The following is a 20657-nucleotide window of genomic DNA, read 5'->3' as shown; positions in this document are numbered from 1 at the left end:
ATTGTAATGCCATAGTAAAAATCAACCAGTAAGTCCACTCCCACTACTTTAATTCATGAATTCACAAAGTTCTCGGTGACCTCGAATCGAAGTGCGGAGACAATTAGGTTTTTTTACCATGGGCGTGCGCTCATATAAAAACGAAATTCTAGGATATTATAGAAGATTTTGTGGTAAGTTACCTATAACTAACTACATAAACTAAAAACAATAATAAGACCAGCGAAAAAACTAAACACAATATCAATTTCTGGCCGTTTATTATAACTAATCCGATGCCCGTGGGACCATCGAATCCTTCGATACTACAGCACTCAACGGGTTAGATGAGAATCTCATCCTAAGAGCGGTTGAAGGTCCCTGGCAACTCGGGCGGATCACATGGTAAGAGAGCCTACTGCTTGTATTATTTTACTGTGGTGATGCTGATATTATGTACGGGAAGAAATGATATGGCACTTCGTCACAATGAAATGGATAACTAGAGGAAAATTTTTAACATTGTTTCGATTTGAACATATTCAACGACTGTTTATATATATATAGGACCAGGGCCATAAAAAATCAAATCTGATCGGCTGTCTTTGTGCATATTCGTTCATTCCATTGATACGAATTCTCATTTCAGTATATTCTGTATCTGTAGAGTAGGGTGGGTGAGTGTAGGCCCACAGCACTTAGACCACATGTGACACATTCTACATTCTCCCAAGGAGTTGTCCTCCTAGGTCATCGTCCATCCTGTCCTTTCCAGGAAGGTGGACAGGTCTCTGGGAGACATCTCCTTTATATGGGCAGGTGTATGCCAAGACTCGCCGAACACACACTCTCTTATTGACGATAACTCCGGACATTCACATAGGACATGCCTGACAGTTTCATCTTCCTATTCACACATCCTGCATAGAGGTGTCTCCACTAGCCTCATGATATGGAGGTGTTTCCTCAGTTGACACTGGCTAGTCGGAAATCCTACTGTTAATCGTAGGTTTTTCCTAGTTATCACCAGATATTTCTTCGGCGTCAGCTTCTCAGGGTCGCCCAGGGTGATCCTGGAACGATTGCATCCTTTGATTTCACCCCATCTCTTTAGGGATTGAGCATGGGTGTAAATTTGGATAGTTCCGCAATTGTCGAAGTCATCAGGCCTCTAGGTGCCACAGGGTCCTAAAATTCGTAGTCCAGCCGCTTCCTTCGCTAAAGAGTCGGCAATGCAATCACCTTCACTCCTGTCGTGCCCTTTAACCCACCTCAGGATAATGTTATTATCTACCAAGGTTTTGGCTAAATCTTGGTGGCACTCTAGTACTAGCCCTGAGGTAACACGTTGTCTGTTCAAGGCTGATAGGGCTTGTCTGCTATGAGTGCAGATTGTTATGTTTTTCTCAGAAATTCCTTTCCTGGTTATTTCTCTTGTGGCGCCAACGAGTTCTGTTTGGACCACGCTGCTATTTTTTCCCATTTCCCACTTAATCCTTAGGATTAGTTATCTGGGGTACATTCCACATCCTGAATCTTTTTTGGTTTTTGAGCCATGTGTATATATGCGTATTGCATTTGTAGCATCTGACTCAGTGTTCTGTTTTATTTGTTTTTGTAGGGTTTATTAAACACAAACCTGGGTTAAATTGCTTCACTGGTTGCCTGCAGCAGAGGTTGCGCAATGAGTGTTTCTCGTCATAGGCCCAGCATCAATTGACCCATTCCTACTTCGAGGTTTACACCAGCCGTGCGCAATCGTAACATGGTCATTAACGCAACCTCCTTAACCTACAGATCCAGAAGGGCCAAACCAGTAATTAATTCCATTGCCTGTGATATTTGAACAAACCAGTCGATGTAGTTTATATAATTTTTGCATGACCGTTGCTTGTAGAAGTTTCGGTCCCCATGCAATGGCTCCGTATGTTAACATAGGTCTTATTACTGCAGTGTAGATCCAGGTGACAACACGGGGTGAAAGACCCCATGCGCGTCCCACTGTCCTCCGACATTGCTCATAAGCCCTATATGCCCTTTTTGGTCGACTCTATAGGTGAGGGTTCCATGTTAGCTTTCTGTCAAGAATAGTACCAAGGTATTTCACCTCTTCAGAGAAGTTTAGTTTGCTTTTGAAGATTTTGTGAGGTTTCAAGCCTGATAATTATTATTTTCCTGGTGAAAAGGACCATCTCAGTCTTCTTGCATTTCAGTATATCATTATATATTCTTGAATTGTGACGATATTCTGGCCACACAGTCATTCCAGCTCCTGCTTCAAAACAGGCCTCAGTTTCAACAACAACCTCTTCACTGGAGCGACATTTCTTACCGGTGAGCATTCTTTTTAGGTCTGCGAAGAGCCAGTAGTCGCTAGGAGCCAAATCTGGCGGATATGGTGTATGCGGGGCCAATTCAAAGCCAATTTCATGCAACTTTGCCATCGTTTTCATTGATTTGTGACACTGTGCACTGTTTTGATAAAGCGATTTCTTCAAATGTGGTCGTTTTTCTGCAATTTCGGCTTTCAAACGCTCCAATACCGCAATATAATATTCACTGTTGATGGTACTTTCCTTCTCAAGATAGTGGATTATTTCACTACGCACATCTCAAAATACAAACGCCATAACCTTTCCAGCGCTTTGGACGTATTTCATCGGTTGTTCTCTATGCAAATGACGATCATATCGACACAAAAATTACGATTTGTTATGTTTGAACATGACCAAACACTGCTCAGAATCATCGAGACGTTCTTGTTTTTGATCAACAGTGTATAACATACCTGCACTGCTAACCTCATTAAATCATGCATACCTGAGATATATTCAATTTTCGGTGGAAAATAGTGCTCCAATTAGTTACTTCATTACCTCGCTTTACCAAAATTCTTATCAGTAAATTATACTTAGTGTGAATTAAAATGACTTTTCGGTTGACGTAAAGATTATTATTCTTGATGTTCAGGAAAATATTACTTACTCAAAGAAAGAAACGTCCTGGAAGTGGAAACTTCCAGATTTCGATATTTGCTCTCTTTCTAAACATTTGTACGAAGGGTTTCTATGCATCTTGAAAAGAACCCTAGACGAAAGTAGCGATGAGTTTTAGCTTCTGTAAACTAGATGGCGTCATCATGGTTGGTTACAAGTCTCCTCATTCCACGACTAAGGCACTCACTTTAACTAATTTGCATATTATTTTGCTGTGATATTATGCCTAAGATGTATCTTACAAACAGAGAAAACACATATTGTCATAACGAACAGCATGGAATTGAAGAAATGTTTGTGAAGATGATACAAGGTAAGTTTGAAGTTTGTCAATAATAATATTCCATTACACACTTCATCAAAATATACACAATGAAATAATAAAACTCCAAAAAGTATGTTAACAATACAACGTTAACAAAATGAAAAACTATTCATATTACGCATATTCAATGTAAAAAATCAGTTATGATCTCTCTTTCTTCCTCTCTAATTTATATTGCCGCTGCTTCTCAGTCGAGCGCATTTGGCCAGATTCCTCCTGTCCATGGTGAAAAGAAATTTCGTCCGGGGGCGCAGCGGTCTCATTCGAGACAATGCCACAATACATTCACTTTTTCTTTTAACAAAAACACTTTGGTTTCTACTTGTCTCCTTCTCGGGGGGCCTTCGGTTAAAAATAACACAAATACACATGTTCGTGTATTTGATAGAACTGACGACCTTGTCGAAATCCAGCATGTTCTCTCAATAGATATTTCACTCCTATGTTTAGTAGACCTTCTAATTATATTTCGCTTCTCTTCTGTATCTGTATCTGTAGAGTAGGGAGGGTGAGTAGACCCACAGCATTTAGGCCACATGTGACCCATTGTACATCCTCCTGAAGAGTTGTTCTCCTAGGTCATCGTCTATCCTGCCCTTTCCAGGAGCTCTTGGCGCCCTCCGCAGGAAGTGCCCTTGCTGTTGGAGGTGGAGTAGGGAAGAAGGAAGGTGCACGTATAGTTGCTGCCACTCCTGTCTCTCGCTCTCTTTCTCTTTTTGACCTCGGCGCCGCAAATGCGCTTACGCCTTGGCCTTTGTATTACATCACGAGCTGATCTGCTATGTCCAGCCTCATTCCAAGCGGTAGTTGGGGTGGATATTTCTGTTCATCCTCAGCCACCGCCTCAGATTGACGTGAGCACTTCCGTCCTGCCTCGTGATTGGTTTTTGTTTTTGTTGTTTCTCTTTTGTTTGTTTCATTCATGTGTCTTCCTACGAGTAACAAGGAAAGAGTTGGTCACCTCTGGCAGAGCCCCGCATAAACAGAGGTAGGCTGATTACAACGAGGTTTCGCCCCGTCCGTAAGGCCACATTGGTTTCCCGGGCAGGACCATCAGTCCCCTGCCACCTGGGGGATGCGCCCGGGTAGCTCAACCCACAGGTTTCGTTTCTCTTATGAACATTGCTGTGAATTCCTTTCTTCTTCCTTTCAGTGAAAATCTATTCGGTAATTCAGAGATTCGTATAAAACAATTTGGAAGGGTAAGAAACGGTGACACCTTCCCCCAAGAAAACGCGATCAGACGCGAGAGTCAAACCACAAATATTATTAATGAACGGGGCTTCCAAAGGCAGTTAGTTGCAAAGCAAAGCTTTAACATCGATCTATCAACGAGATTCGTCTTCTAACTTACTCTGCAGCTTTCACTGTAAGTGGGCAACTGGGTCATATCAGATCCCAAAAACATCGAATTTACGATCACTGGAGTTAATTCTCTCAATGTATTAACCAGTATTCTCAACAAGGAGAACTCATTGATTGAAACTCACAATAATATATCGGTTTTAATGGAAAGTATCGAACATTTTTGTAATTACAGTAATCACTACAGAAAAGAAGGGATATATCTCAAGTACACTACATATAATCCAGTACATGAATGAATTAGTAGATGTTCATGCTTTCTTCTGAATGAAGTCGAGCAAATCAATTGCTGTTACTATACCCACAGGTCTATTGATTTTCGATGGGCCAGTACCTACAATAGGAGAGAGTTATCTCATTATTTGTCAGTTCGATTATTGTGTAATAATACCTTCAACGTCCAAGATCATAACGTAAGGCTCCTTCTCCAGAACCCTCGATACAAGTCCAAGGTTTGCAGATTTCAAAACCTTGGGATAAAGCCTGTCAATGCACCTGTCGACGGAATCGTTGGCCTGTAGATTTCCAGATATCACCTTGTTCACTATATTTTGCATTGTGACAACTCCAACCACTCCTCTGAAATGGAAACAATTCAATGTAAAGCAAAGCATATTTTAGTTTCATTGTAGGCGGAGGAAATTGAGTGCAAAGCAATTCAAAGGAGATTACATCACAGGAAATTGAATGTTCGATTATAGAACAACTTTACCCATTCGGGCCTAATGCTGGGATCTGGTCGACTCCTCCCTTCTTTAGCATGCTCAACACCCTCTCGTAAGTAGCATCCATGGTTGTTGTCTGCAATGGTGCCAACTTCAACGAACAAACATTCAAATCCCACCACCTGAAATGAGAAGTTTCAATGCATGTTTTTGTTAATAACAGAAAAATAACAGAACTGCCACAGCACTCACCAATGGTTGTTTGTATTCACAGCTGGTGCAAGACCTCGTGCTTCCATCCATTGATCACAAACGAACTTGGTCAAGTAGTTTCTGATACCGTCGGGTAAAATGACTACTACTTTATGCCCTGCTGGTAAATCTTTTGCCGCTTTTAAAGCTGCCACCATCATGGCCCCAGAACTAGCGCCTGTAACCAAACAAATTTTTCAGGAAATGTTTTCAACCTGATTTTTGTTAGTCAGACACATTGAAAACCTGTGACAGTAAATTCATGACAAACTTTTTGGAAACAACTGCCTGGTTATCGAAGTGAGTATCAGTATTGGAACCTTTGTTCTTGAGTATTAACAACGAAATAGTTCCTCACCTCCACACTCAATATGACATACTTCTCAGAGCAATAAAGGTTTACAAACAATAGTTTGACTGGAAGGTCTTAAAAATTTTGACTATTGACAAAAGATGCGAGAAAGCTAATGCCATTAGAAACCTGAAAATCATATAAAAACTATATTCTAACTTAATAGTAGCAATGTAATCAAGAAAGTCAACTCTTCTTATATCTTCAAAATAGAACCCAAATAGGTGCTGTCAATGACTTGTAGACCTAAATCGTATCCAGGACTTTGGGAGTACCTCAGCAATCCCATCTGTGTTTTTTGTGATATTTGTGACTGTTCTCGGCTTTGTAATGTATTAGCTTATGCAGATGAAGATGATATCAACATTTTCTGTAGAGGAACAGATTTTGGAGACTGTATGTATGATCTAACAAGATCTAACACGAGCGAAAACTTTCTGTGCCTGTCCCAAGCCGTCCTCCCACCCCTGCTCCTTTCCTCCACACGGCGCATGCATGGCATTGGATTTTAGTGCTCTGCAAAGGCACAACAAGATATTCACACTTCTTTCCTTCAGCCGTCTAGATTGTCGCTATAAAAATATATGTTATCCAACAATACCCTCTCTAGTTTTGTTTCTCCAATGAATTATACTACGATGTTGAAGTTGTAATTACAATATCCTCCTCACCGGATAAGATGTCACAATCTGATAAGGAAGTCACCGTAAACAATACTAGTATCGAGTTATTAAATACAGGAGGGGAAATAACAAGAGGAACCGAGCAGGAAGGCGAGGGAACAGGATGCGGCATCTCGCAGTGCCGTAGTGTGCGAAGGAGTCAAAGGACAGCCCATGTCCCGTCATGTTTCCGTGTTCGCCCTGCTTAAGAATGACATACATGCACCAGCACACAATTCTGATCGACATATTCACAGCAGCATACGTGTCAACAATGCCAAATGGATAGACAAATAAAAATGCATCCTTACAAACTGCATATGAACAATGTACCTTCTCCATTTTGTGTATTTTAGAACTTGAGGTTCTAAATCATCTGACCATTAGTTCCCTCACACCCCCAAATGACTGAGAGAAATGATAAATGAACTGGCTAACCCAATAATATCCGGATAGCCTTCAATGGTTATTGGGTTAGCCAGTTTAAATATCATTCCTCTCAGTCGTATGTGGGGGTATGAGAGGAGTGATGATTATACATTCATATAAACAATCTAAATAATTTCCATTGTGAAGTCCTGTGGACCATATTGGTATTAACATAGAGGACGTGAAAAATGATACGTACCCACTAGCAATCCTTCCTCTTTGATTAGCCTCCTGGCCATTGGCAGGGCTTCGCTGTCGGGTACTTTGATCCACTGATCGACCACAGATCGATCCAAAACTGTCGGTATAAATTCATAACCCATACCTTCGACTTCCCAGAAAGTCACGTCGGTTTTGTTCAGGTCTTCTGGCTGAGCAAAAATGGAACCGTAAGGGTCGGCGCATACGATTTTTGTAGATGGGGATATTTCCTTGAATTTCCTGCCGATGCCACATACGGTACCACCGGTACCTGCTCCCATAACCTAAAAAAGTAAAGTATTTGAGGATTTGAGGGTCTCACTAAAGTGAATTTGAAAGTATTAGTTGAAGGTCTTTTTGTTGAAATACATTTGAAAACGATTATCTACTCAAAATCAATATTTGTGACAGGTAATTTTTGGAACTCAATAATTTCAAGATATGTAATTAGAATCATAAAACTTTGAATTTATGTTATAACTTCTCCTTTCTGGAGACATATATCCTCCCTACATCGATGAAAATGCGTGTAATAATTTTCCAAGTTATGCTTCTGAGCAAACGTTATTCCAGATGATATACGCTACTTACTGTCTCGATATTTCATGATATTTTTAACGTTTCAAGTTATTTGGTTAGCAAAATTTCTGCAATCAAGAAAGAAGTTTTGAACCGAAGAAAACCAATTCCACCTATGCATGTCACCTTTTACAGAACAACTATGATTTCAACATGGACAACATACAGCCTGTATTACATACAGGGCAAAAATAAAAGCTGCAAACAAAGAATTTTTCTTTTGAATGACCTTCACCATTGGTGAACTTGATCGGTGGTTCAAACTCCAGGCTGAACGATCGATTTTCACTTGCTATCGTCCAACCCGTGTTACGAATCACACGTTAAAAGGTAAGACCTCGTTAGTCTTTAGCTCGAACAAGTTTGGACTTCTAAGGGTTGTCGTTTGTAGGGGTGCAACAGCTGGTTAACGGAAAAACAGATTTCAAACAGATTTTGTAATGAATTACCTGTTGTCCTAGAAATAAAATCGTATTGTAATTGTTTTTTTGTTTGAATTGAAGGGGTTATATTTTTAGGAGTGACGAATTTTTGGGAAAGAAAGTTTTTGGCTTTCTACCACTCCATCTTGATACAAAAAAAAAGGAAGATTCCCTCATCCTTTTTTTTGTATCAAGATGGACTGTTTTGCCAGATCCAGTAACTTATATAATTTAGTTTTGGCATGAAATGCTAATAATTAACATACATATTTATAAATTAGCTGTTTTCCTTATAATAATATTGTATTATAATTGGTTTTTTGAAATTTACCTGTTTCGTCAGGTCTCTGCCTAAAATGCAAATAATAAGCATATTCATGAATTTCCTGTTTTCCTGAAGGTAATATTGTATTATAATTGGTTTTTCGAAATCTACCTAATCATTTATCTAATTAAGTGTTGGCATAGAATGCCAATAATTAACATATTCATAAATTACCTGTTTTTCTAGAAGTACTATTGTATTATAATTGTTTTTTCGAGATTCACCTGTTTTGCCAGATGTAATCATTTAGATAACTGAGTTTTGGCATGAAAATACCAATAATGAACATTTATAGATTACCTGTTTTACCAAAATTCATCATTTACCTAATTCATTTTCGTAATTACCTATTGTTATGTAAAGCAGTGCACAACAGTTTTATTTATCCATTCAACTGATGACGCTACCTTGTAGTAATGTAGTATAACGAGTCTCGAATTAAATTTATATTGTAGAAATTGTATAATAATTATTCCTTTTTTTTAATATTTGTGCAGCAAAATCTTCATGGTTATCAGTGAGAAGTTTCTTCTCATTCTAATGTTGAATTAATCAGGGCATACTTACTATCATAGCCACTTGTCCATCGCATTCTTCATATATTTCTTCGGATGTAGTATCATAATGTGTCAATGGATTACCAGGATTGGAAAACTGAAAAAGAAGATTTTCTGAGAAATTCAGGTAGTACCTACATCACGTTTCGATTATTCGGTAAATCAATATCATGTTATAAGGATGTGGGATGTTCAAAAAATAAGATAAATGTTCAAGTTTCGCGGGCTACTTACATTCGATTCGATGGATCAAAGAATTTGCAACAAACTTTGTGTAAAAGATGGAAATAAGTACTCAAAAATACCTGAAATGTTGACAGTGGCATAAGGTGATAGTACTCTGAGTCAAAAAAATGTTACCAAGTGGCAAATTGATGTATTTTGACCAAAAAAAAAACCGTCGCATAGGCATCGCTCAGAAATTGTTGAATGATACCAACGGCGATCCAGATTTGCACAAAATGGTCATAATTGGTGACAAATTATGGGTATATAATTATGACATCGAAACCATAGTCCAGTGGTCTCAATGGAAACGCCAAGTACGTTATGCGAGGAGAAATATGGAGAAAGCAGTGTGTATTGTAGAAAAACATGGCTTTTTCATCAAGATAATAATAATTGCTTCTTCGCAATTTTTTGGCAAAAAACAACACTGTAGTCATGCCTCAGCCACTGTATTCACCAGATTTGTTTTCTTTGCGACTCAGAAAATGAAAATCCACCCTATTTTTCCAACAGACAGCGTATTCATTCTACTCATTTTGAATTTATTTCAAAGATAGCTGCAGGACGATCTCACAATTTTTGACCTGACTGACTGTCCATTGAAATGTTGTTTTTGACAATATGTGCAAGTATTGATTAGATCGACACTTGATTAAATCGAAAGTAAATGAAACATTGAAGCTTTATAGTTCGCAATTGTAGATCTTTTTCAAACATATCTGCTTTATTTATTATTTATGTAACCTACGTAAGGTCAAAATTAGAATATGGCTCTGTTTCAAGGTCTCCATTCTACAATTGTTATAATACATTAATTGAAAAAGTTCAACGTCGTTTCCCAAAGTTTATTTACTTCAAATCTTATGGTATCTCTCCTGATGAATGTATTCCAGTGGATGCTATGAAGGTGTTATCTCTTATAAATTTCTGTGTGCTTCATCTTAGAACTAGAAGTACAAAAACTTTTTACAGCCGACTGACTAGAACCAATTTGTATCTCAAGTCACCTATCTTTAGCATTCGCAATACTTTCAATTTAATTTCAAATTTGTGTGGTATCAATTTTGATTCCCTAGAATATATTGTTGACATTGCATCTCAGTATTTCATGGAGAATTTTTAAATTCATGATATAGTTTTTTTATATTATTTTATTATATTATAATTTTGTTATTCATCTTCTCAAAGTGTGACTTTGTAATTATAAGGATATATATTACTTTTTTAACATACTTAGTTGACCCTGTGAATGGTTTTTAACTGTAATAAAGGCGATTATTATTATTATTTTATTTTATTTTTTTTCACCGTAGTGTGCGCTGGTCAGGCCCTATCCCCCGAAGCCCCGATACATTCGGGAGGGCGCGCCAGCATTATCAACCAATGACTACTCCCCACATCGTGGGGTAAGTGATCATTGGGCCCGAAAATCATGTGCCCTGATCAAGCGCAGTGAGCCAAGAATGACAACCTTCTGCATCTGTGCGGCTAAGATTCCTACCTTAGTGCGGCAAGCCGGTATGATCTTGAGATTCGAGAGTAGAGAGGACATCATTCCACCAAGGACTCCAATAATCAGAACAATCATCTTGACAGAGTGATCTGGATAGAGTCTGCGGAGTTCAAAGAGAAAATCTCGATATTTTATCCGCTTTTCCTCCTCTTTTCTGACGATATTCGTCTCGCTAGGAGCTGAAAACTCCACGACAAATATCGTTTTGTTCTGGTGGTCGAGAAGGACTACATCAGGCTTATTAGCTTGTATGAGCCTGAGGGTGGGGAACGAATAGTTTTAATAAATTCGGCACTTCTCGTTCCCCACAACGGAGCGTAGGGCAACACCGGTGTCTCGTCAATACCGTAAGAGTTACGTAAATGGTAATATAGCACTCTTAGGACCACGTTATGTCGATGGATATAGGCCGAGACCGTATATGCTGGACATGCTGATAGCAAGTGCATTAGAGTCTCGGGCGCCTCGCGGCAGGCCCTACACCTTGTGTCAGGAACCTCTATACCCGGTAGACTAAGCTGTTGAAGACACCATCCTGGCAAGCCATGATGAACCCCTCAGTTTCCGACTTCAACCCACTCAACCTGAGAAAAGCGAAGGTCAGGCGTTTTGATAAGCCAAGGTCTCCAATGTTATTGAAGAAGACCCCATGCATTGGCTTATCCTTGTGTTTCCGCAGAAGTAAGGTGATCTCTGCGGCTTTTATCTGAACTTTTTGCTGAACAGGTTCCAACTCGATGACAGAGTTGTGGTCACCTCGTTCAGTGTCGAAAACTATACCGAGTTCATCAGCTGCTCGGGCAGCTGCCCTAAAGAAAAATGCTCCAATTCCTGCTCTCTCATGGTCACGGACCATACAGAGAAGGGGATACGAACTCCTGACGACTTTACAGGCTGTCTCCAGCACCATTCTGTCATGCAGACACTCCAAACTCAAAAGTCTACGGCCTCCCTATTGTACAACCATGGAACGGACGATTTGGGATGCAAACTCCTATAGAGATGCATCATTTTTCGGGTCTTTACGTCGAGTTGATACAGCTCCTCCTGAATCCACTTCACTACTCCAAACGAGTAGAGTAAGATTGGAACGGCAAGCATATTTGTTGCAGCAACTTTGTTTTTCCCCGACAGTTCCGATGACCAGATCTGTCGAAGTTTGTGCTGATACTTGCCGCGGAGAGAGTTTTTCACTGCTGATACCTGTTGTGAGTGGCGTTGTTCTACCCCAAGGTAAGTATACGTCTCTCCGGCATCCAGATGGTGTAAGATGCTTCCAACTACGAGCTGCACATCGTCTCCGTAGTCCCAGCATCGTCCTCTTTTGAGATGGACCATTGAACATTTGTCTATCCCGAATTTCATACCGATAGCATTCGTGTACTCTTCCACCACCCTCAAGGACTGATGGAGATCCTTCTCTCCAGAGGCATAAAGTTTAAGATCATGCATATAAAACAAATGGGTGACCTTGTGCCTCCGGTTTCCTGGGGTGCCACAGTTATACCCTCGAGTGTTTCTGAGCGCAACGGATAATGGCAATAGTGAGATGCAGAAGAGAAGGGGACCGAGGGAATCACCCTGAAATACACCCCTTCTGAAAGTGACCCACCCTTTTTGGACTCTTGCTTGACCAGATGTTATGGTAAAGCGAGTTCGCCAAAGTGGTATCAGTTGTTCAATGCATCTCACTATTTTGTCGGGTACCGCAAGGCATCTGAGCAAATGCAAGATGAGCTCATGCGAAATTGTATCAAATGCCTTACGGTAATCGATGATCCAGGCCATAGAGAGGTTACGCTTATATTGTATCGAGTCCTGCGATACACATCTATCGATGAACAGGTTCTCTTTACATCCAGCAACTTCTCTCTTCGACCCTCTCCGCTCATATATCCGTTCGAACACTCGGTCAACTGCGGTGAGTATTCGTGTGTATAAGATGCTTGTAAACAACTTATAACACGGTCTGTAATTCTTAGGAATCGACAAATCTCCGCTTTTGGGGATGAGAACGGTCCGCCCCTCGACAAACCAATCCGGAATCGGCTGCTCTGCGTCCAGCCATGAGTTGAAAACTCTGGCCAGATGGCGGTGGGTACAGTGAGGCAAGATTGAAGATAACCACATCAATCAACAATGTTTCGGCATAATTTATAGCGAAGTATAATTTTCCAATTATCATTGTCTAAATGGAATATTTTTCTAGAATCAAATGAACTTTTTCATTGAGAGAAAACTTTCCCACTTGTAAATGATTTCTCAATCTCTGAACGATTGATATAAGATCAAATGTGAAAAATTCGTGGTTTCTAGTAACATAATAAGTGTCTATGTCTAGATTCATTTGGTGTACCTGATCAAAAATTACTGCATTGGGTATCTGTTTACTGAGTCTGTGGACCATTCCAAACATACCATCGGGTGAAAATGAGTTCGCTGACGATGGTGTTCGTACAACTTCGGCACCAAGAGCTCTCATGACGTATTCCTTCTCCAGAGATATTTTTTCAGCGATGCAAATGATACACCTGTAGCCTTGAAACATAATCGATCAATCAAAAATTATCGTTACTAATATGTTGTGAAAATCCCCATATCATTTTGTTTTAATGCATGCATTTATATGTATAGGGAGAATGATTTTATGAAAGTCCAATTCCCCAAAAACTACAATGAACATGATGACAGATTTTGAAATACCGTTCTATAATATTGGGAAGTATAGTATAATTACAACGTATATCATATATCTGCAGAAAATAAAAGTTAGGTATGAAATGAATACTGTGACATGGCGTCGCTTGTGACGTTACGTTCGAGTAGACTACATGTGAGCACTAGCAGCTCTTCAATAAATTTGGTGATAACTCTCATTAAATATGAATTCAAATGTGTATCAGTGGCGTCCAGCCCCTCAGTGTACTAATACATCAATAAAAACTCCGAACAAATTATTCGTGCTCGTTTCGTACAAAAAAACAACAGAAAATATGTGGCTCAAATTTGCAAAACGTAATTCACGAGAATATTGCCCAGTGCTCAACTTTATTTCCATGAAGATCACTTTGACATAAGTATTCTTGAATATACTAATAGTAAGGCACCCAAAAATCGGCTTGGTATCCATACATTTGGAAAAATTACAAATAAATTGCATAATTTCAAAATTACCATACCCACACGCATTTACTGGGCATTTTTGTAGATCTACTACGTTGTTAGTGGACTCTGAGGCAGATATAACCACGTTGAAAAGACATGGGGGTTGGAGATCACCAACAATAGCTAAAGGTTATATTGATACTCTACAGCTGTAAAAACAAATGTTAGTGAGAAAAATTTTTCGGGTATCAAAAACAAAATACTGTTGGTTGAATCAGTACTTTACAAAAGAATAAAAATAATAATACCATGATTAAAAAGGCAAAACAGATTATTGAGCCAGTGGAGTAATGCCCAAAAATAGTTCGCACATCACGATAAATATCACAACTTAACTTACATTTTTGTTGAGTTCTGTCTTATGTACTATGTTATGTTCTGTGATTAAGTTTAATTAGCAATAGAGTTGAATTTATAATGAAATTCTGAATTTTGTCGGCCTTTCTATGAGTATTTGCCTTTATTTATATTTTCCACAAAAATTTACTTACAGTAACTTTGTTTTCTTTATTTCAATAATTTTCTAATCGAGTTTTTATGCAGTGCAAGATTTAAAAAAAATAACGTCAAGGCATTTGAAAAATATTTTCAACCCCTATGTCTAGGCATTAAAATCATTTTCAATCCATAGAAATTTCAATGCCTAGGCATCAAAAATATCATTTCTATGACCGATGATGACGTTTGATGCCAATCGGAAAAAGAATAATTTTTAAATCTATCATCAAATCAAGCATCAAAGTTTCGTGAAAGATTTTTTCTGGTACACGGTAAGATATTTTGGTTGATAATTATCATCTAATTTATGAAGACTTCTTCACTACTCAAAGCATTTGACTATTTTAGATCATTTCAAGAGCTATCCGAAAAAGAAAATGAAAATAGTTCACGAACTTAACAAAACATATCTAGAAAATGAAAAAGAATATCTGGAAATTGTTAAACTATTATTTCCTTTGAAATTGTTGCTATGCAGCAAAGACAATGTTCTCAAACTAACTGAACGCACGAAAAATCTTGATCAACCCTTAAGGTTTCGCAATTCGCTAATTTTGAAGTGGGGATATAACAACTTGAAAAAATAAATTTGAATAAGATACATTTTGAATAGAAATTCAAGGAAACTTTCGTGTGGGTATTATATGAATACCTTTTTATTCCACGTGAAAATAACCAGATATAAATGTCATTTAGCCTATCCTATAATATCTCGAATAGTATCTCCCGACACTATAATAACATTTCTGATTCATTGAATTTTGTAATACTGTTGTACTAATGTTTATATACATTTCATATTTTTTACCATTGACGACTCCAATATCATTGTGAAGTTATCATTTTAAGCAATAAAGATATTTGTATTGTATTGTATTGTACTATCGCTTACAAAATTCCGAAAAAGCTTAAAAATACTTCACTTTCCAGCGAACTTATTTTCCTTAAAGTTGATTTGAGCCAGGATCGTGCTGATCTGGAAAAAGCAGATTCTGATTGCGCCTTTTAACAAGAAAAAGACAATGTCATGTGTTTTTTCATACATTTCTAGTTCGTGTACACCTGTTGTACCCTGTCAATAAAATCAGTTATAACTATTATCATCATTTACCTTTGATAGCTGCTACCATTGCTAATCCAACTCCAGTGTTTCCTGAAGAAGGCTCGATAATAGTGGAGCCAGGCTTCAAAATACCTTGCTTTTCCGCATCTTCAACAATTCGTAAAGCCATACGATCTTTCACTGATCCACCAGGATTGAAAAATTCACATTTAACATCTGAAATATTGGTGAAACTTACGTACTGACTGAAGATATTTCGGAAACACCCGTCCAACAGTTGTAGCTTCAACACAATCATACTTACAGACATCACATTTCAATCCAGCAGACTGGGGAATTTTGTTGAGCTTGATCATGGGGGTATGTCCAATGGTGGCTAGTGCATTTGGAGCAAGTTTTGGAGTGGTCCGTTTCCTGCGAAATATCATGTGATACAACAGTGATAATAGAAATGAATGCTGAAAACTTTTTCGTGGTTCCAATGTAGAGCCACCCGCAGCTACAAGGAATCCGGTATATCTTGGGTGTTGCTAAAAGCTCGCTGGAGTCCTTAGCTAACCTAAGACACTCTCTGACAGTTTTCGTTAGCCTAAATATTGGTTGCACGTCGTGTTTCTCTGAAATTCTCCCAATCGGGTCCTCCCAATCCCAACCTAGTTGGGATTACTCTCCTGGGTGGTATGGACCGCTTGATTTCTACTTCGATGTAGTCATTTCCTTTGAAGGCATTTCTCAGGTGATTGAGTTTCTCAGGAAGACTCTCAGGTTAACAGATACGTTGTGCCCTCTCAACCAACGATTTGATCACCCCCTCTCGTTTGTTGTGGCTGGTGGTTAGAATTTTCGTTCAGGTACCTACCTGTCTGTGTGTGTTGGTTTTCTTCACAGCCTACGGCCCGAAATACCATCTTCACGTCAGTGAAGAAAATCTTTCATTATCTCTTCATGATCTTGTTGAGTTAGCATACTCAGCTACAACTGAATAAGAGCTTTTATATCCATTTGGGCGCACCAACACCTTAATATCAAACAAATATAAATTCGTCTTTATGAACCAAAATATACCAGCGAATTACCAGGGTGGTTCCAGAAGTACCCTGTCTGACCTAGAAACGGGGGTAGTTGTTTGGAAAATATCACTGTACTAGAAAGTACACAATATATAGAGCATATGTTTCAAGTTTGAAGATGCTGCGTTGTTTAGTATAGTATTTCCAATACGAATTGGAACAGCACAGAGAAGGAATTCCCGCCTCGACATAGGCGTCGGCATATTATTTTTCAGTGGTAGTTTTTCAGTTACTTATTCTTACAATCATAGCAATTGATCACCCCGTGAAAAAGTTATCTCAACTGAATTTTTCCACCATGGGTAACTATGAAAAACTTCGAAATTCAAGGTAGTTGATTTCCGCGTCGAAAACTCTAAAGTACAAATACACAAATAATCACACCGAATTCTCGTAAAACATATATTGACAAAATAATAGAGGCCAATAAAATTGCTAGAAAAATCAAAATTCTTCTTCGCTATATTCGGATGAGGTGGAATCATCATCGGGTTGAATAACGATCGGATTTATGGAACTTTGCACATAATATTTGTTCTCTTCTTTTATAACGTGGGCCACACAGTTCTTCCACACATCACTATTACCTACTTCATTCACCACTCGCTTTATATTGTCAAGCACGACAGCATTGTTGACAAATTAATTTGCAGTTAATGGTTCCACTAGTCAATTACCGAAAAATCAATTAGGAAAATCATCATTTAACAAAGTCCGCATCGGACCAAAAAACTTTAGGTATCTAAACAGCTAACCCTTGTCTTTAGATTCAGTATCAATTTGCTTCTCCTGAAGATGCTAACCTTGTTAGCGAAACGCGCGTCGAGTGCAAAAATATCAGTTTGGTGTTAGGGTAATTGATCTCTAGAAGAAGTTTTCAAAAATCGGTTTGCAAAACCATTCACTACCTCACCTAACCCCACGAACACACGGTACTGATAAAGAAATATTGTGAAACGGACAAAAAATTAGTATTCAGCCAGTCCAGCGAGCCGAGCCTTTACTCCTCAACTACACTACTCAACTACAACTCCTCACGTTTACTAACTATCTGGGCGACTAGGGGCCACAGGCCAGAAATATTTATGAATGTACCAGGGACGCTTTGAACAAAAAAGCACTGGTAGTATATACATTTCCCATTTGCCCATCGTAGTGCTCTTATTTTTATTGCCGTTCCAATTGGGAATGGATAGACTATACCAGGATGGTCTGAGAAGTACCCTGCCTGACCTAGAGATGGCGGTAGTTGTTTGGAAAATATTACTGTATTAGAAAGTACACAATATAAAAAGTATTTGTTTCGAATTTGAAGACGCTGCGTTGTTTAATATTTGTTTGGTAGCCATCAATAGTGAACGCTTTCGGTGGATTTGTAAAAATTAAGAAAATTCGTCATATTGAAGAAAAGAGAATTTAAAATTTCTATGTTTTTTACCACTTTTATTTGTAACTAACGTCTACGTTAGTTACAAAAAAAGTGTAGTGGAGGGTAGTAGAGTTTTAACGAGGTCGTACGAACTTCCAAGACGAGCATCGCAGTGGTCAACCTATTGAAGTGAGGAGCTAGCAGACTTAGTAGGCATTTCAAAAATCTGGACGTGAGGAAGCTGTGTGCAAAAAAGGTGCCGCTTTTGCTCACACACGAGCAGAAACATTGTCGTGAAAATAATCCAATTAGGTGTTTAGCTGAGTTTCACAGCAACTAAGCAGAATTCTTGCGTCGTTTCATAACCATGTTTGAAACATGGGTCCATTAATTTAGACCCGAGATAAAAGAACAATCAAAACAGTGGATTCAAAAGGGAGAATCAGCTCCAAAGAAGGCAAAGACCGTTTCATATGCAGGCAAAGTCACGGCATCGGTTTTTGAACGTCGCTGGGAAAAGTGCATAGAGCTGCAAGAGGAGATTTTTGTGTTTTTTTTGTTGGGTCGGATACTTCTGAGACCCCCTCGTACTCGTACTTTTTCAAAATTGAACATAAAAGTTGCCTTCAAAACTGCTCGTACCTCGGACAAGTGTTGGGCAACCCCCATGGACAAAACGACGAGAAGAAAAAGTTTGGATTCACGAAATAAGCTATCAGGTTGCGATAAAAAGTATGTTGGTCAAACTGAACTCAGTGTGATAACTTGATACAAGGAACATATTCCACATATTCGGACTCATAGCCCAAGGAGTTCAGTGTTGCTCAACAAGCTATCAATACCGGCCACAGAATAAATTAGAAGTGCTTGAAATTGTTGAGAACGGTTGACAACAGGTTATCAGATGCTTTCGATAGTTTAGAAATCGAAAAATGTGGATTGAGGTCAATGAACAGTGGCAAAGGTCCTATTTCCAAGAGTTCTTGTTCACTCCTTCACGTGATGATTACAGGTAGAAAACTAGCAGATGATAGGTATCATAACAATTAGTCATCAGTATATAAATAGGAAGTAACATTCAGTAACGACATAACAAAAACAATATTGAGAATGCATTAGTAACACGCATATGATAACGTTCATTTGATGACCTTCATTATGCAAACTTGGTTGGTAAAACATGTATCGGAAATGAATATTTTTGTTTTGCTGAAGATGAAGTATCTTCAATAGGTGCTTATTTTCTTTCAGTGTGAATGCTTTCTTGTAGAAGACCCATCCTCCATGTCTCCAGAGAAAGGAAATATATGAGAATGAGGTCTGGAGAAACTGGAGTCCTTTTGGAAATGTATCAAGATTCTGAACCATTTACGTCATAATCTTTGATTTTTATTTTCTTTTTCTCGTTTTACTTGAGGATCAAATTTTCTGAAATGAGATTTGTTTGGGGTAATTCAATATTCAATAATAAATGGAAGCAATTGCCACGGTTACTCGACGGAAAAACCCTATTGTGTCAGAGAAGTTGATTCACAAAGCAAATAATTGAAAAAAGGTTTAGGCATAGTTGAAAATCAGGTCAAAGGACCATATTCCTTCGATGGACCACTGCATGGTGGAATTTACAGAGGTTTTCCCCTTAATGAGTAATACAATTTATTGGAAGAATCAATACTGGAAGTGACACAAAAACAAGAAGATTATATCCTATTTTATACATCTCAGAATTAGGAAAAAATATGGAAAAAATCGGTAACTAAAAAACGTAAAAATACTTAGTGACCAATAAAAATTGTCCAAATATTTACGAGACTTTGATGTTGTTTTTCTAATCTAACATTCGTAACAGTTAATTTGTTTATACTACATGTTTTCAATAAAGTTCACCAGGACTCACCAATCTTGCGTCGTGTGTGGCGAAGAATCTTTATCAGCATTTTTGACCCAAGTGCACATCAACGGTTTGTCAGGAGCACATACTTTGTCGTTCAATGGAGAACGGAAAACATATGTAGAAGCCATGATGTTATTAATTGTGTGTCAACAGTAAAAGCGACAGAAATATACTGGCTTGTTGACCATAATGAGATCTTACATGTTATTTATAACGGGGTTTGCGGGTCAAATCAACGCAAGATTTCATATACACAGAGCAGACAGTACGGAATACATATAGGTTGAGCCACTAACCATGAGACTTAAGAGTTGAAATTCTGATGAACATTTATAAAATTGCCGACATTATATCAAGCGAATAAAATTGAAGAATCATTTCTGACGGCCAAATTCATTAGTAATGAAAGCAAAACATAGGCAGCAAAAACCATCTGTGAATTCAACTATTTCTAACTCGAAAGGGATATATTTTTTAAGAGAGGTTAGTTTTCAGATGAAACGTTTTGGATTTCTACTTCTCCATTTTCATTAAACAAATTTGGAACGATTGGGAATGGAAATGCCCTTAATACTTAAACATTGTATAATGAGCAAGGAAGTCAAGAAACGTTTTGACTCACAATCTGAAAGAGTCAAACTTTCCGGATAATCAAACAAAATACTTCGATGCTTTGAGAGGTGTTCAGATGAAATTACTCAAGATTGTATATTATAAGAAACATGGAAACTATCCGGTTAGAAATTAT

At 38.3% G+C, this 20657-nt stretch overlaps 2 protein-coding genes across 2 annotated transcripts in view; one reads left to right on the top strand and one right to left on the bottom strand.

Annotated features, from left to right (window-relative positions):
- Positions 1-3191: 3191 nt before the first annotated feature.
- LOC111517552 (endoglucanase) overlaps positions 3192-20657 on the top strand; it is a 28262-nt gene continuing 10796 nt past the window's right edge. Inside the window, exon 1 of the mRNA XM_023173743.2 lies at positions 3192-3288. Coding sequence (XP_023029511.2) covers positions 3198-3288 — 91 coding nt within the window. The 5' untranslated portion in view covers positions 3192-3197. The remainder of the gene's footprint in view (positions 3289-20657) is intronic.
- On the bottom strand, positions 4780-20101 carry LOC111517550 (cystathionine beta-synthase). Its single transcript, XM_023173744.2, has 10 exons — positions 19913-20101; positions 15881-15990; positions 15625-15792; positions 13207-13388; positions 9120-9206; positions 7225-7510; positions 5583-5760; positions 5378-5512; positions 5057-5244; positions 4780-4999 (listed from the first exon to the last, which is right to left on the bottom strand). The coding sequence occupies exons 1-10, from the start codon at positions 20035-20037 to the stop codon at positions 4917-4919; spliced, it is 1542 nt and encodes a 513-aa protein (XP_023029512.2). The 5' UTR covers positions 20038-20101; the 3' UTR covers positions 4780-4916.

The sequence above is a fragment of the Leptinotarsa decemlineata genome, unplaced genomic scaffold (genome assembly GCF_025532065.1).
Source record: "Leptinotarsa decemlineata unplaced genomic scaffold, Ldec_3_MD MMD2_tig00026361_RagTag_RagTag, whole genome shotgun sequence".
Lineage (NCBI taxonomy): Eukaryota > Metazoa > Arthropoda > Insecta > Coleoptera > Chrysomelidae > Leptinotarsa > Leptinotarsa decemlineata.
This window is presented reverse-complemented; position numbering and strand designations above follow the sequence as displayed.

Bases quoted from the DNA above. Each gene is read 5' to 3' on its own strand.
- LOC111517550 (XM_023173744.2), bottom strand. From the start codon at position 20,037: ATGGCTTCTACATATGTTTTCCGTTCTCCATTGAACGACAAAGTATGT. The intron at 15,793-15,880 runs GTAAGTATGATT...CCAATATTTCAG, and splicing joins TGGATTGAAATGTGATGTCT to ATGTTAAATGTGAATTTTTC. The intron at 13,389-15,624 runs GTAAATGATGAT...TTATGTTTCAAG, and splicing joins AATGGTAGCAGCTATCAAAG to GCTACAGGTGTATCATTTGC.